The sequence below is a fragment of the Penicillium malachiteum genome, assembly GCF_028827825.1.
Source record: "Penicillium malachiteum strain IBT 17515 chromosome Unknown utg000004l:1.0-4883003.0:1.0-4884900.0, whole genome shotgun sequence".
NCBI classification, from domain to species: Eukaryota; Fungi; Ascomycota; class Eurotiomycetes; order Eurotiales; family Aspergillaceae; genus Penicillium; species Penicillium malachiteum.
Genome location: NW_026643097.1, coordinates 2,868,632 through 2,882,408, shown reverse-complemented (window position 1 = coordinate 2,882,408; position 13,777 = coordinate 2,868,632). Strand labels below are relative to the sequence as shown.

The window sequence follows — 13,777 nt, the reverse complement described above, 5'->3', positions numbered from 1 at the left end:
ACTGGCCATGATTGCATCACTGACATTAGATAATAGGTAACATCAAATCCATGTCTCTACAAAACCTTGGAACCCTCTCCAGGCTTTGGAAATTTTGGAGTCCCATGCACTTAGAACACAAAAATCCATGGATCCTTCCAAAGTTGGGTTTAGAAAGAGACAAATGTTATTATATCCAACAATATACCAGCTAGCCTTCTCTTCTAGGTGACCCCGGGCTCGATTTTCACGATATGGATTTCAAAAGCGCGAGAAAAATACCAGTAGGACCGTTTTATCCTTTTTGGCGTTGATATTTTACCGGAACTTCCTGAAACGAACCATTGTGGGCTGTTTATCCCAAAACCACCAGATACCTTGCTCCTCCCACCGAGGCAAATCGACACCAGGTGGGATCGACAGATCATACCTCCACAGCAATCGCGCAAGGATAATCCTCAGTTCCAACCAAGCCAAATTCTGGCCGGGACAATTGTGTGCACCCAGGGAGAACGGATTGAAAGCGATTTTACTATCGTCTTTGAATTTCGAGCTCGACGCCTCATCGGATAACCAGCGCTCTGGAGCAAATTCTGTTGGATGGCTGAAGTTGCGTGACGCGCGATAGGTCGCGAATGGGGGAACCGAGACCACCATTCCTCCAGGGACAAATTGCCCAGCGATAGTTGCTCCACCAGCGGGTATATTGCGACGCATGCCATCTGGGATTGTAGGGCAAAGTCGCATGCCCTCATTCAATACTCCATCCAAATATGGGAGGGATTTCAAAGCGGATCCAGTGATGTCTTGCTCTGAGGATGGAAATGTAGTCCGCAGTTTTTCAACAAGCGTATTTAGTTTGTCTGGGCTGCGGAGTAGATGATTGATCACTCCAGTCAGGACTGTTGTAACGGATTCGCTCCCTGCAGCCACAATCAACATGGAGTTAACTTCCATCTCCTCTTGGGTCATGGACTCAGATGCCATCATTGTCCCAACTAAATCGGGACGACTTGCGCCGCCTGCAACTCGCTCCCGCACGTTTTGCTCTGTTAGTTTCCACATGTCCATTACAGCTTGTAAAGCTGAGGGTGGTGTTGAGGCCATGAGGAAAGAGTATACAAGTGGGTAGAACTTGAGGGCGCCCACGACGATTGCTGCCTTAAACTGGCCCACCGTTTGAACCCATGGGTGGTAGGTCAGACCGTCTAAGCAGCCAAAGGAAGATCCCCAAGTTAGATCTCCGATCACGTCAAAGGCAAGATAGTTGATCCATTCAACGACATCCACTGCAGATGATTGGTCATTCTGGAGACGATCGTCTATTTGGTAAACAACTTATCAACGTAAGACTGGATGAAGGGCTCCTGTTCCATGGCATATTTTTCAGAAAATCCAGGCGCAAGTATTTTTCGAAGTCGAGCGTGTTCTGGTTCTGAGCATGCAATCAAGTTGGCAGCTGTCTTACCAGGCGGTTGATCCTTGAATTGGTCTGGGCGGACGAACTCCCGACCTTTGCTGTAAATATCCCGCCAAGCCTCAGGGACGATGAAAGATAACTCATCAGGAGCGACGCGAATAATATCACCATATTTTTCATGAAAACTCTTGATTTGATGCGGTAGATTCCCGCGCACCATCGAGAGCAGAAAGGGAAATCGAAATGCGCGCCATAGTAGCGGGCCCGGGTACTTCGATAATGGATGAAGCCAAAGATTGTTGATGATTTGGAAAACAAGGTACTTGGCACTATCAGCACTCGTGGAATCAGATTCAGGTCAGATATCTCATTACCAGAGTGGGCAGTAGAATAATGATAGTGGTGATCCCCATGATAGTTGGCATGAACTGAGCTCGGACTGTGGAGAAATGGTCACCAGCCCCGGGGGTCGAAGGGGAGGCTGACAGACGCGATGTGATATTCGAGCTGTGTTGATTGAGAGTTCGAGGAACACAAACGATCAAACAAAGGATTTACTCAGTGTCAACTTTATTGTCATAAGAGGGTGAACTTGTTAAGGATTCTGGTACAATTTCCAACAATTCTCTGATTGTGCACCTTTACCGCCACGCATGAGAAGAATGTATCCACGCAACTACTATGCGCGCATTAACTCATCTCCATTCAGTGCTACTCAATTATCGCAACCACCGCTAATGCAGCCAATGTTTCAAAGCTCGGTTTTATAATGAAGATGATTCGCCCATATTCCTTTGCCTGCCCATTAGTGGCCATCGATAAATACGCCACTATAGTTAAGGTCCACCAAATTGCAGCCAGCCTGTCAGCAAGGCTCCCCTTGGCCCCCAACTATGATCAACAAGTGATCAACCAACATGTACGTGTCGTTCTCCACTGGCAAGTAACAGAAGCAAGATGCGGATCAGAGAGGATGAATCTCCGATGCTTGGGCTCGGATAAATCCAGGTGATCCACCGTTTACCAGACGGACCTCGTCCCTTGTATATTTTTAAGCGATGCATTGCATGCTTTCACTATGTACTATGTAACTGGTTCTAAGTACATGGAGTGAAGATTTACATATTTTAGAGCAGAACTTCGGCACTGTGAAACCAATGTTAGGAAGATTAATATTACTGGAATTGTGCAAAATACAGTAGAAATTTTCAACAAACAGCTCCAGGGCTCACTCACCCCTTGTGGGCCCTGTGGGCTTTGATCACGTCTAAGGGCGACCTGAGTGGGACCGTGGGCCGGAGCGAGCGAGGGGAGAGTCCCCGGGGCCACTCCCGCGGGCGCCATGAAGCCAAGCTCATATGGGCACCAAGCTCACCAAGCCCTTGATGTGTACTAGGAGGAAGGAAGATTCCATGATGTTTGAATTTTAGTTGAGTCTTGACTCGCATAAAAACCACTAGGAATATCAAAAAATCAAGTGAGAATGAGCTATATCCTTAAGATGAGTTTACAACTTGAATACAGAAAACTCATGTGCTTGAATGGCCCCCAAAATGATGAGGTTGAACACAGCCCCTGTCGATACCCTCCATCTAGCCTTATGCCGAGGTGGCTGCTTAGTGCTAGTAGATTCATCTCCCAAGGCTTTGGTTCAGATTTTAAATGAATTTCCCTCGAACATCCGAGTCCAGGAACATTTAAAAGAATCTGTTCTTTGCCCACTCCCTCATTCAAAAACTTAGCGTTAAGTTTAAAGCTATCGTAATCATGGCCCTCTCTCAAATCAAGCTTTACTGGAGAAGTGAGAGATTTTTCACACTCTATATTGAGGGGAATTAACTGATAGCAGCTTCTAGACCAGGTCCCTAACCCCTCTAAGGTTCTTATCGTGCTCGAGGAACTCAATCTTCCCTATGAGAGCGTATGGGTTGAGCTCGATGGGCTTAAGCAGAAACCATTCACAGACGTGAACCCCAATGGACCCGAGTTCCAGGCATGTTGAATTTCCACCCGCTTCTGCCTTGGGTCCTTGTCTAACGGCTTCCAGCCATGATTGACCCCAACACGGGGCTAACTCTCTGGGAGTCCGGAGCCATTGTGCAGGTAATCCTCCGCATGATTTAAACCTTCGATAAAGGCTTGACAGTAGATTGACAGTTATACAGTATCTCATTGACACCTATGATAAGGAGCATAAAATCTCTTACGATTCTTCCCCTGAGAAGTATCAACTAGTCCAGTGGTCCTACTTCCAAGCCTCGGGCCAGGGCCCTTATTTTGGACAGTCTGCCTGGTATGTCACACTTTGTATCTCACACAAGCTTCCTTGGAGGAGGATGTGCTGACATGAAATGAAAATAAAGGTTCAACCTGTTCCATGAAAAGGTCTATGGCGAATCTCCTGAGTCGGCTAAAGTACGCTACGGAACGGAACTCAAGCGCGTCGCGAGTGTCCTGAACGCAGTTTTGAGCAAGAAGGAGTGGCTGGTCGGAGACAAGTGCACCTACGCAGACTTGGCCTTTGTGATGTGGAACATGCAGATTCCATTCTTCATGGCGAGTCGTACCGGTGAGCATGCCTGGAAGCCGGAGGAAGTTCCACATTTCATTCGGTGGCAGAATGCCATGATGGCGCGGCCGTCTGTCCAAAAGGTTATGGGTATGCTGAATGAGACTGAGGTGAAGAGTTTGTAGATCGACAACATAATTTCATTGGTCTCCAGGCCGGGGATCAGGTTGCTGTGCAAGTTTCACGTTGTGTTAGGAAATTCAAGTCGTGACGGAGAGCTCAGACTCAGAGACTCAGATAGTAGATGCATCCCTCGGCATAGTATCTGCATCATGATATTGCAATTCCTTTTAAAAATACTTAATTCTTGACTTCCTTCCTAGCGGCCCACGCTCCACTCCTGGTTGCGACTGGTGCTTAGTTGGCGATCGTGAAGGTATGACTTCATATCGCATGAGTTGAAACTCTCCATGCAGACATTTGAATTTTGACATGGAATTCAATATATTGCGAACGTGCCAGTAATTAATGCTTACATCTCCTGGTAGATATGATCCCCCAGCTATACATCGACAGAAGTAGTTTTGTTCATGCCCTCCAGCCGCTGCCGCTGATCCCGACTAGCAGACTGTCCAGGCCCAAAAAAGGCATTAGTCATGCTATTGACTCTGATAAAAGGTGTCTTAGTGGACAACTTGAATCCGCGTTATTTGCCAGACCTGGCGTTGCGTGTGGAAAGGGATAAAGGAATGTAGACCCTGACTCGCGAACAAGTGGCCTAGGATGGCCAGGCAAGTGGACTCCAGCCTGTTCAGTCAGTGCGTCACTGTGCGTGTCATATTAAGTGGGCGGGTAAATTCTTCACTAGCATTAGAAAATTGGAACCGTCAACTGGTGGAAGGGATATCGGGATCTTTCTGGGGATCTCTCTGAATCCTGATATCAATTGGCCCCCACCCTGACTTTGGCCCCATATTACCCCGTCAATGAAGTCGAAACCAAACATATGCACGTTCCAATCAAGAAATCCCATTTTGAATTTTGGAGGATCCGGGTTATCCACTCTAATCATCTGGAACCGAGAGTTGGCTAAACAAAACGCAGCATACATATGGTTCTGGTTGGATGATATAGCTTTTAAGGTTGTAGGCCTACGCCATCTTGTCAGCCCCCGAGGCTGTCGCTACCATGTGCATGTGCATTATCTGGCACCTATGCATGGTACGTCAATTAATAGTAATCCTAACTATTATTAGTTCATTTATATAACCGCGACTCTTCCTTTTCTCATTTCCGTCCTATAGGTCGTACAGGAACACCATGTTACCCCTGGTTCACGTGCTGTGCACAATAGGTGCCATCTGGGCAACCTGGTGCCTGACTACCTTGATTACCAATTTATCTCATGCACGAGCGACCGGTCTGAAATATGTGATCTTGCCATGTTCACTATTGGGTGCCCCTTGGCTCTTGAGCCAATCCCTGTTCCTCCCGCTTCTAAGGGCTCTTCCCCACTCATGGACCGTAAACTGGCTTCCATTACTCATCTTCAATGATGGCTGGCATAATGGGTATGAGTCTTTTAAACATATTGGTACAGATACCTTTCTTGCCATCTCCCCTGGGGGAATTATTCTATACACTTGTGATGCAGATGTCTCGTCTCAACTTTTCCGTGATAGTAGGTTCGGGAAACCGGCGCATCTGATGCAGATCTTGAATATTTTTGGGCCGACTATCACTGGAACGGATGGAGCCGAATCTCGGTTATACCGTCGTATCACAGCGCCTTTCTTCAACGAGGAAACCTTACGACAAGTCTTCGAGCATTCTGTGCAGGGCGGGCAGGAGTTACGGCTAGTATTGAGCCAGGACACGGCGCATCGCCGGCTACGCACACTCACAGCGCGACTTTCGCTTCATCTACTCAATCGCGTTTGCAATGAGAACCAAACATCTGAGGATCTGGTACGAGCATTGCGGTTCGAAGACCAACTTCAAGGCACACACCGCATGAGTTATATTGATGCTGTGCACACACTGCTGGACCACTATGCGACTGTCTTTCTCTTCCCACCCAAGCTCCTCAGTAAGTCAATTTTCAATTCTCAAATATATCATAACTATTTCTCACACGAAAATTAGAGCTTTCGCCCTTCCGTTCCCATCAGCAAGCAGCAATGGCATACATTGAAATGGATGGATATATGCGAGAGCTTGTAGACAGGAACGAGTCAGAGCTCCGCCAAAAGCCATCTAGTCTGTCAACAAAAAACAGGAGTCTTCTAGGTATATCCATCTCACTCCTTCCAGTCCGCTGGACCACATCCATTTCTAAATCTAATTGATGTCTCAATCCTTAGACCGTCTCGTCCAAGCAGGACTTCCCTCTTCAACTGAAGAGAATCGACCCCTTCTCAACAAACAGCAAGTGCTTGGAAATATCTGGCTATTCATGTTTGCTGGTCATGAGGCCAATGCCAACACCCTAACATTCCTCATCCTCCTTCTGGCTTGCCACCCGACCATTCAACGCGCTATGCAAACAGACATCGATTCTATCCTTGGTGACACCCCCCAGGAACGATGGACATACGACCTTCACTACAAGCCCTTGATGAATAGTCTTGTTGGTGGTGTCATCAACGAAACCCTTCGTCTATTCACTGTCCTTCCTGTACTGCCAAAATATGTGCCCCCATCAGGGCCCCCCAGTTCCCATTATCATCCAAGGCCAAACCCACCCCTTACCACCTGGAACAGTCGCATTTGTAAACACCAGTGCCACCCATCGCCATCCGGAATACTGGCCGCATAGGAAAGAGGCGCATTCTGAATCTATGACTAGTTTATTGCAAGATCCTAGAAAGCGACCTTTCATAATGTCGGACTTTGATCCCGAACGGTGGACCAGGTTCAATGTACGGGACCAGAACACCGATTCTCCCAACGAGGATTCTTTCCTGAACCCCCTTCCTGGTACCTTTGTCCCATTTTCAGAGGGAAGTCGTGGATGTCTGGGCTATCGGTTTGCGCTCGTGGAGGTGTGCGCCGTGGTGGTCAGTGTGTTCAAGAGGTCTTCAGTTAGACTCATCACTCAGAATGAAGAAACTGGAGAATCAACCCCTGATGAGGTAGCGGATTTGTGGAAAGCAGCAAGGGAACGCGCTGAATTCGCTCTTTCTGAGGGTGTGAAGTTTGATATGAGTTTGCGAATTACTCAAAATGTCCCGATCAAGTTCGAGACACGGGCTTGAGATGGATTGTATTTCGTTCAACCCGGGAATAGGAGGAAACAATACTAGTACCCCTTCCTATGACCACTTCTCAAGTTAACAGTTTTGCAAGCTCCGCTTCATATTGTTTTTACCTCATTCAAATTGAATATTCTAGTTATTTTGCCGAAGCTGCGACGTGCATAAGCTCACTTGTCAATCCATGAACACTCAGCCGCCGCGATATGTAAAGCGTGCTTTATTTTCCAAAATTCTGCAGATTAGAATTTTGATCTCAAGTTCCAATGGTAGTTCTCTTTTCTTTTTATGCCGGACTATATTGCTCTTCTACCAACAAAAGCAGCCCATTTCGCATCCGCGCGAGCCCCGTTCTGGAAGCAGCTGACTGAATCATGTTAGAGCTACTGGTGAGCCGTCTCAAAGTATATGAGCCATGTTCCCCAGCCAGGCAAAGAGACTATCAACAGGAGAAAATGGAGAACCTACTATGCAACATCCAGTAGAATGCCCTGCATTGGCTTGATGGCTGACTGCGTCAGAACAATGACAGAAGACAATTCTGTACATAGCAAGGGGTCTTGATTTGGAAAGGGCCATCCGGTTCTATTAGCATGCGATACAGTATGTGGTCGATGAGGCATGTCGAGGTTTCACAACATGATGCTTCTGGCTCTATTGCGTATCTAACAGATAGTTCATAATGAGAGTTCAGCCTCTTCTATGGGTCTATGGTGAATCATCCTCATAGATCCACTCCGCTAATGCGTGGAACCTCAGTACGTCACGGGTTCTGAACACGGCTTTGATCATGCAGGAATGGCTGGTCGGAAACAAGTGCACCTATGCAGACTTGGCCTTTGTGATGTGAAACATACAGATTCTCTCATTCATCGCGAACTGTACAGCCCGGGAGCAAAAATGCCTGGTAGCCAAAGGAAGTGCCTCCTTTCACTCGGTGGTCACTCGGTGGCAGAATACCATGATGGCGTGGCCGCCTGTCCAACAGGTTATGGGTGAGCTGAATCAAACTAAGGTTAAGAGTTCAGAAAATCATAATTTCAATGCAAATTTTGCCTTTTAGGGGATGAAAAAGTAGATGGAGATGGAAATTGAAATTGAAATCTCCCTGGGTTAGGTACCATCCATCATCTACCCTCAATAGCTAACAGATAATGTCATGATCAACTATCCCAATTCTTCTCTCCTCAATGGAATATCCCTCCCAATATCGGATGACCACTTCTTTCTTCGCACGTTGGGTTTCAGTAGCTACCTCCGAGGTTGTGGTCTGGTAGGAGTTAAGCGAGTAAGATGATCAAATTGGGACGAAGATGACCGCCTAGTCCTTGAGAGATAGCTCTCACTTCCACCGCAATCTCTCTTCCTCTTCCCGATCACTCTCCATCATTCCGCCCTTCCTAGGTCAGAAGCTCACAGGGCAGTGTTGATCTTTACCATCAAAAAGAGCTCAAACAAGGTATTTTAGTCTGGATATTGGTCTCTTTATTCAAAAATCCACTAACTCACTCTGGAACCTCAATAGATTTGACTTGTGTCATCTGGAACGGCTCTTACCACAATCATGGCTCTATCGGAAAAACCCACGGTCTTACTTCTCTCTCTGGCATTATTTTGCCACAGCCCGGAGATTTGGCAGGAAATTGACCCAAGTTACAGACCACCCATCGATGGTCTCCTGAACATGGCACATGTAATACATGCGACGACAATCTCCGATGCACTTATTGAGATTGATCATGGGAGATTCAAGGCTATCATCATCACAGATGCCACCATCACAAACACAAGTGGTGAAATGGAGGGAGTTCTGGTCAAGGTCAAGGCCTACGTTGAAAATGGCGGGCTTGTCATCGTCGGTCTCCATTTCCCGAATTATGCAAGCAACCTGGAGATGAACAGATTCTTCGCAGCATTCAATCTCCCATGGGCTGCAGGTCTCTACCATCGCACCACGGTTCAGTTTGTGCCCTCTAGCACCCTACCCACTAGCGTTAACGCGCTTTCGTTCCCTGGACCATATGAAGTGAAGGCTCTCAGAATTCAAAATGCCAGAGCCGATGAGAAATTATTCGTTCCAAACATTGGTTATGCATCTCCGGATTTCCAATTACCCCCAGAGCGTCTTGAAGAGGTCCAACCTGCTGTTGCGTGTGCGAGAGTCGGAGGGGGTTATCTGGTGTACTGTGAGGACATGCAATATGAGCATGAGACGATCCAAACTATTTTGGCGCTTTGTGGATCCTAGTCCTGCGCTCAACAATGGCATTGGATCTCTGATATGATTCTTCAACACTACCGGATGATGGGCCATGCCCCATACGGGACAGGTCACGCCAGGCCGCACCCGACTCGGCGAGGAGAAAGTAATCGGGATGGGAAAACACATTTTACACGATTTCATGACTCAATTTCGTTGGAGGCGTAAGCTTTCCCTATTTGTCACAAGTATTGATACAGGGTCGCGTGAATTTCTGCTTAATCATACGTTACCAGTCAAGTCACACTTTTAGCAACATCCATATTCTAACCTGTTCCCTAAAATTTCGATGCCATTAATAACTGGGCCTATATTAGGCAATACTGAAGAATACATATATTCACGACAACCAGTCTGGGTGAGATTGTCGATTTTGATTCATTCAAACTCAATGCGAGCTTTGACTTTGAGCCTTGTATCAGTACAAAGAGGATAGCTGTTTATTCCCACAAAGATCTTCTGCTGCACCATCCTCACAATATTCTTTATAGGCCAGGTGAATTTTATATTGTTTGGACAGAATATATGAATGCAAAGCCTCTTAGATTAAGCAGGAGTCTACAAACTCCAGAAGATGCATGATGGGCACTGCAGGAATTTCAGGACACTAACTGAGATACACCAAATTTCACTTGCAGGATCTTACCTGCTCCCTTCCCAAACTTATTGTTAAGCTCACACAATCCCTGGTTGCTTGCTAATATGAGGTACTTTGACAATTTCCTATTCCTTTCTTTTGATTGATGGAAAAAGCTTAATGATACTATATTTAGCTCCCAAATCAACGATTTATACCTCTGGCTATATATCTATATACTGAATGAGATGCAATTTCCTTTGGTCACCTTTTGGTCAGTCCTGATCAACCTCTTTGTCCTCAACTTGAAGCGCGCCGTAATTGAGAAAGCCAAAGATCAATCCCACGCCCAACTTCAGGTAGAAAATATCCTAATCGCAAGGTCCATCGCCCAGGGGATAGTGCACCACTACGTTGAAATTGACGACTACTACTATTATATAGATGTTGGAATACATTGTGCTCTTGCTCCTCTCCGGAGAATTGTGGTTTTCACGAATACAGATCTCACTAGAGAGGAGTGAATCTTGGAAGATAGGAATTGATAATCACCAAGCCTAGCACGCGTGAAGCCAGGATAGTGAAGTATCTCTTATTTTTCAAGCTCCGTTAGCTAAGGGTTATTTCCTCCGGTACATCCAGCTCCTACTAAAGCTTGATGCTTGATCATGGCCACCATCCCTCATATCCAAAATGTGTCTATTCAACATTTACTTCTACGCTTGTTCTTCCTCCCCTCTTCACCATACTCATAACCAAAAGGCCCATCCTACTAGGTAGCTTCTGATCCCTTCTTAAGTTGCTTTACTTTGTCTCATCTAATGAATCATTTTTAACTCTTGTAAGATATCATGTAGTCTCCACCCGTCGATCAAGATGACATTGATCACATTCAAATGGAACTTTGCCTCTTCACTGGTTGAAAAAAATCAGGCTAGTTATAACATTATCTGGTCTGTTATAAATTAATTTTGTCCTCCACGCGTCTACTTCTTCCTCTTGTCCCTCTCTCCAGTCCACTCCCAAATATTCAAAATCAAGGATTTTCTATGGTCTCACCTACCCAGTTCCCTCTTACTCTTAACCTTGCCTTTGAGCTTAGACTGGCCTCACTTCTGGTTAAAATGAAGTATTTTCACCCTCACTTTTCTTTCACCATTTACACTTGAGCTGACATAATCATATTTTCTAAAGCAGTGAAATCGACCAATTACCCCTCTGGTCAGGGATCGACGTGGAGGCCGAACTGCGTTTTCTTGTGCTGCTCATATTCTCAATCTTGGCCAATGCAGATGCCCTTCACTCCAAGCTCAAGAAAATCAAGAAGGTCAAAAAGAAATTTCGCATCAACCTCAAGGCAGGTAATATCCTGATTGCCATGTCTATCGGGGAGATACTGCACTACTATGATGAGGTTGAAGATTATCACGTGGTTATTGATAACAGCCTGAAACGAGCCTCTTCTACTTTGCAGCAAATCAAGGAAATGGAAGATCTGAAGGATCTCACGCAAAGATTTGAAGGGTGGAGGTTTATGGATTAGGGAAAGGACGAAGGATCAGCAAGCCCAGCACACGAAATGCGGTAAAATGGACATATCTCTTCCAAGGTTGTTCAAACAACCTCTACTGGATTTTCTTTTTCTTAATACATTTGGCCCTTATTAAAAATTCAACCTTGATCATAGCTACCACGGCTCATGAGAAATGATTTAGTATGGGTCCAATCATACAAGATCATTCAGTGGCGCCAAATGGCACGCGGTGCGAGTTGGGCAACAGAATCAAGAATAGGATTAAACAGTTTCGTGGAGAACGGTGCAATTGATATTTCTGGTTCGGAGCTCCGAGGAAGCGGCAGACTGCTTATGCTACTGAAGGAATTGCTCATCGCCAAAGACGACCTGACCTTCGCACCCGCCTCACCACAGCCATAAACAAGCAAACAGAGATTCTACGACAGGTTCCCGCCATCGTATGAAGATTAAGCGACGCACTGCAGCTACTGAACGGTTCTAATCAATAGCATCAATCGTGATACAAGGGGTACAGCGAAGAGTTGATGATAAACTTAGATTGCTCAATGAGCTACTCGCCAACCCCCCCTGGTATTCAACTTGGATTATTATGCTGCAATGGATCGGCTCTTAATCCATCTTTCAGCCAACCTGGGGATAATGCCTTGTTTCTAAGATTCGCAGATCTCGATCTTGCGCGGGAATAACTCGTTTTGCTGGTTTATGAGAGATCCACAGTAACTCTGGTGGGATTGATCACTGGGCTTTTGTGATGTTTTTGGATGGCGTCGATGGCGTCGATGGCGTCCAGGATTATGCCTCTTAGCCGCAGTGGCAGCCGAGACAATGTCTTCCAGCTGGGTTCGCTCTTCCGTGTGGAATAACCGCTATTTCCTATTTCAAAATTCCGATAAACACGAAATTATGTCAATCCCAATATTTTGAAAGAAATCAACAATATACCGTAGCATCCCAGCAACCCCAATGTAGCCTAGCAATTAAAGTATCTTCAAAAATATGAGGGAGCTTTGCTAAGGACGTGTAAAATTTCCAGCATGAAGTCTTGCTCAAGGAGTTCTTTTGTGATGAATGGGTTCGTGGTCTCGCTACACTATTTTTCGCTACATGATGTCTTGTGATCGATCTTCAATAACATAGACCTAGCTTCTGACAAAGATTTAAGGACAGTGACTCGCGAATATAATAGCTGTCAACCCTACAAACAAAGCCAAAGCCACTAGATTCAATTTCTCAATCTTATCCCAGTGCCTGGCGAACCAATCTGCTAACTCCAATCTCCAAGTATGATGCCCGCTATCTTTGAGTGCTGATCGGAGGCCAGGAAGTCCGTCGAGACTATGAATATTCATTTCCCGCTGATACCTTTGCATATCTTCCTGTTGTCTAAAATTCTTGACGGAAAAATTATTCAGCGTCTGACGATCCTTCAGAAACGGCGTGGATTTATTGGATTCGGGATCGATTGATAGGGCCAAGAGAGGAACACCAAAACCGCAGGAGGTTTGAACCTGGATGTGTTGAATGTTGTCAGGAATTTTTCGATGCATGTAACAAAAGAATGAATAACCTTGAAGACATCGAGCTTTATAATAGCACGCGCACCCACAACGTTGCGTTTCTTCATATGTTCTAAACATGTGAGGAACTCAGGTTGGTCCCACTCTAGCACAGTACCTGTGCAGAAGAGCCGCAAGATGCGAGGCGATACATCGAAGGAACAGAACATCAGAGTTAGGCGACCATTTTCTCGCACATGAGAGATAGTCTCACATCCAGATCCTGTTGAATCAATGTACGCTATTTGGTTTGGGTTCAGGATCGCAAGCGAGGAATCAGGTAGCCCTTTCGGGATAGATTGACATGTCGCCCTCGTAGAGGCGCTGAGGCTACGAAGAAAATCCTTTGCCCGAGAGCCCAGTCGCGTAGATCGTCTGGGATGGAGTCGTAGAATTTGACCATGTTTTCGAATTATCGGATTTGGTTTAATTAAGTGTGTGCAGACTCGAAGACCGTTGGGGTTTCTAGATTCTCATGAAGTTAGCGGAAGGCTCTCTGTAACACCGTGGGGGAACAGTTCAAACAGCACAAAAGGATATTAGGTGACACGGTGCCACCGGGAGCTCTTCCAAGCTGCAATATTATGGAATGTGAAAAAGTCTGATTCCCGCTGTCACTTTGGGCATTCCGTATACACCCAATCTCCATCTGTTGGCCCTCTTGCATAGATTTCGGGTCTTTCAA

At 45.9% G+C, this 13,777-nt stretch overlaps 5 protein-coding genes across 5 annotated transcripts; 4 read left to right on the top strand and 1 right to left on the bottom strand.

Moving 5' to 3' along the window:
• Positions 1–297: 297 nt before the first annotated feature.
• Positions 298–1,727, bottom strand: N7483_009152 (cytochrome P450; the record flags this gene model as incomplete). The annotated part of the gene is made up of 2 exons (XM_057092579.1): positions 298–1,287; positions 1,326–1,727. Coding segments are annotated over 2 exons (1,392 nt in total), but the record flags the coding sequence as incomplete, so codon positions are not given.
• Positions 1,728–3,166: 1,439 nt separating this feature from the next.
• On the top strand, positions 3,167–4,093 carry N7483_009151 (glutathione S-transferase; the record flags this gene model as incomplete). The annotated part of the gene is made up of 5 exons (XM_057092578.1): positions 3,167–3,200; positions 3,256–3,396; positions 3,447–3,502; positions 3,565–3,692; positions 3,763–4,093. The coding sequence occupies 5 exons, from the start codon at positions 3,167–3,169 to the stop codon at positions 4,091–4,093; spliced, it is 690 nt and encodes a 229-aa protein (XP_056943752.1).
• A 1,367-nt stretch (positions 4,094–5,460) lies between these two features.
• On the top strand, positions 5,461–7,165 carry N7483_009150 (cytochrome P450; the record flags this gene model as incomplete). Its single annotated transcript, XM_057092577.1, has 5 exons — positions 5,461–5,479; positions 5,563–5,997; positions 6,054–6,167; positions 6,272–6,565; positions 6,624–7,165. 5 exons carry the CDS (start codon positions 5,461–5,463, stop codon positions 7,163–7,165), a joined length of 1,404 nt encoding a protein of 467 aa, XP_056943751.1.
• A 1,561-nt stretch (positions 7,166–8,726) lies between these two features.
• N7483_009149 (uncharacterized protein) lies at positions 8,727–9,410 on the top strand (the record flags this gene model as incomplete). Its single annotated transcript, XM_057092576.1, has 1 exon — positions 8,727–9,410. The coding sequence occupies one exon, from the start codon at positions 8,727–8,729 to the stop codon at positions 9,408–9,410; it is 684 nt and encodes a 227-aa protein (XP_056943750.1).
• Positions 9,411–11,048: 1,638 nt separating this feature from the next.
• On the top strand, positions 11,049–11,542 carry N7483_009148 (uncharacterized protein; the record flags this gene model as incomplete). The annotated part of the gene is made up of 2 exons (XM_057092575.1): positions 11,049–11,128; positions 11,194–11,542. 2 exons carry the CDS (start codon positions 11,049–11,051, stop codon positions 11,540–11,542), a joined length of 429 nt encoding a protein of 142 aa, XP_056943749.1.
• Positions 11,543–13,777: the final 2,235 nt, after the last annotated feature.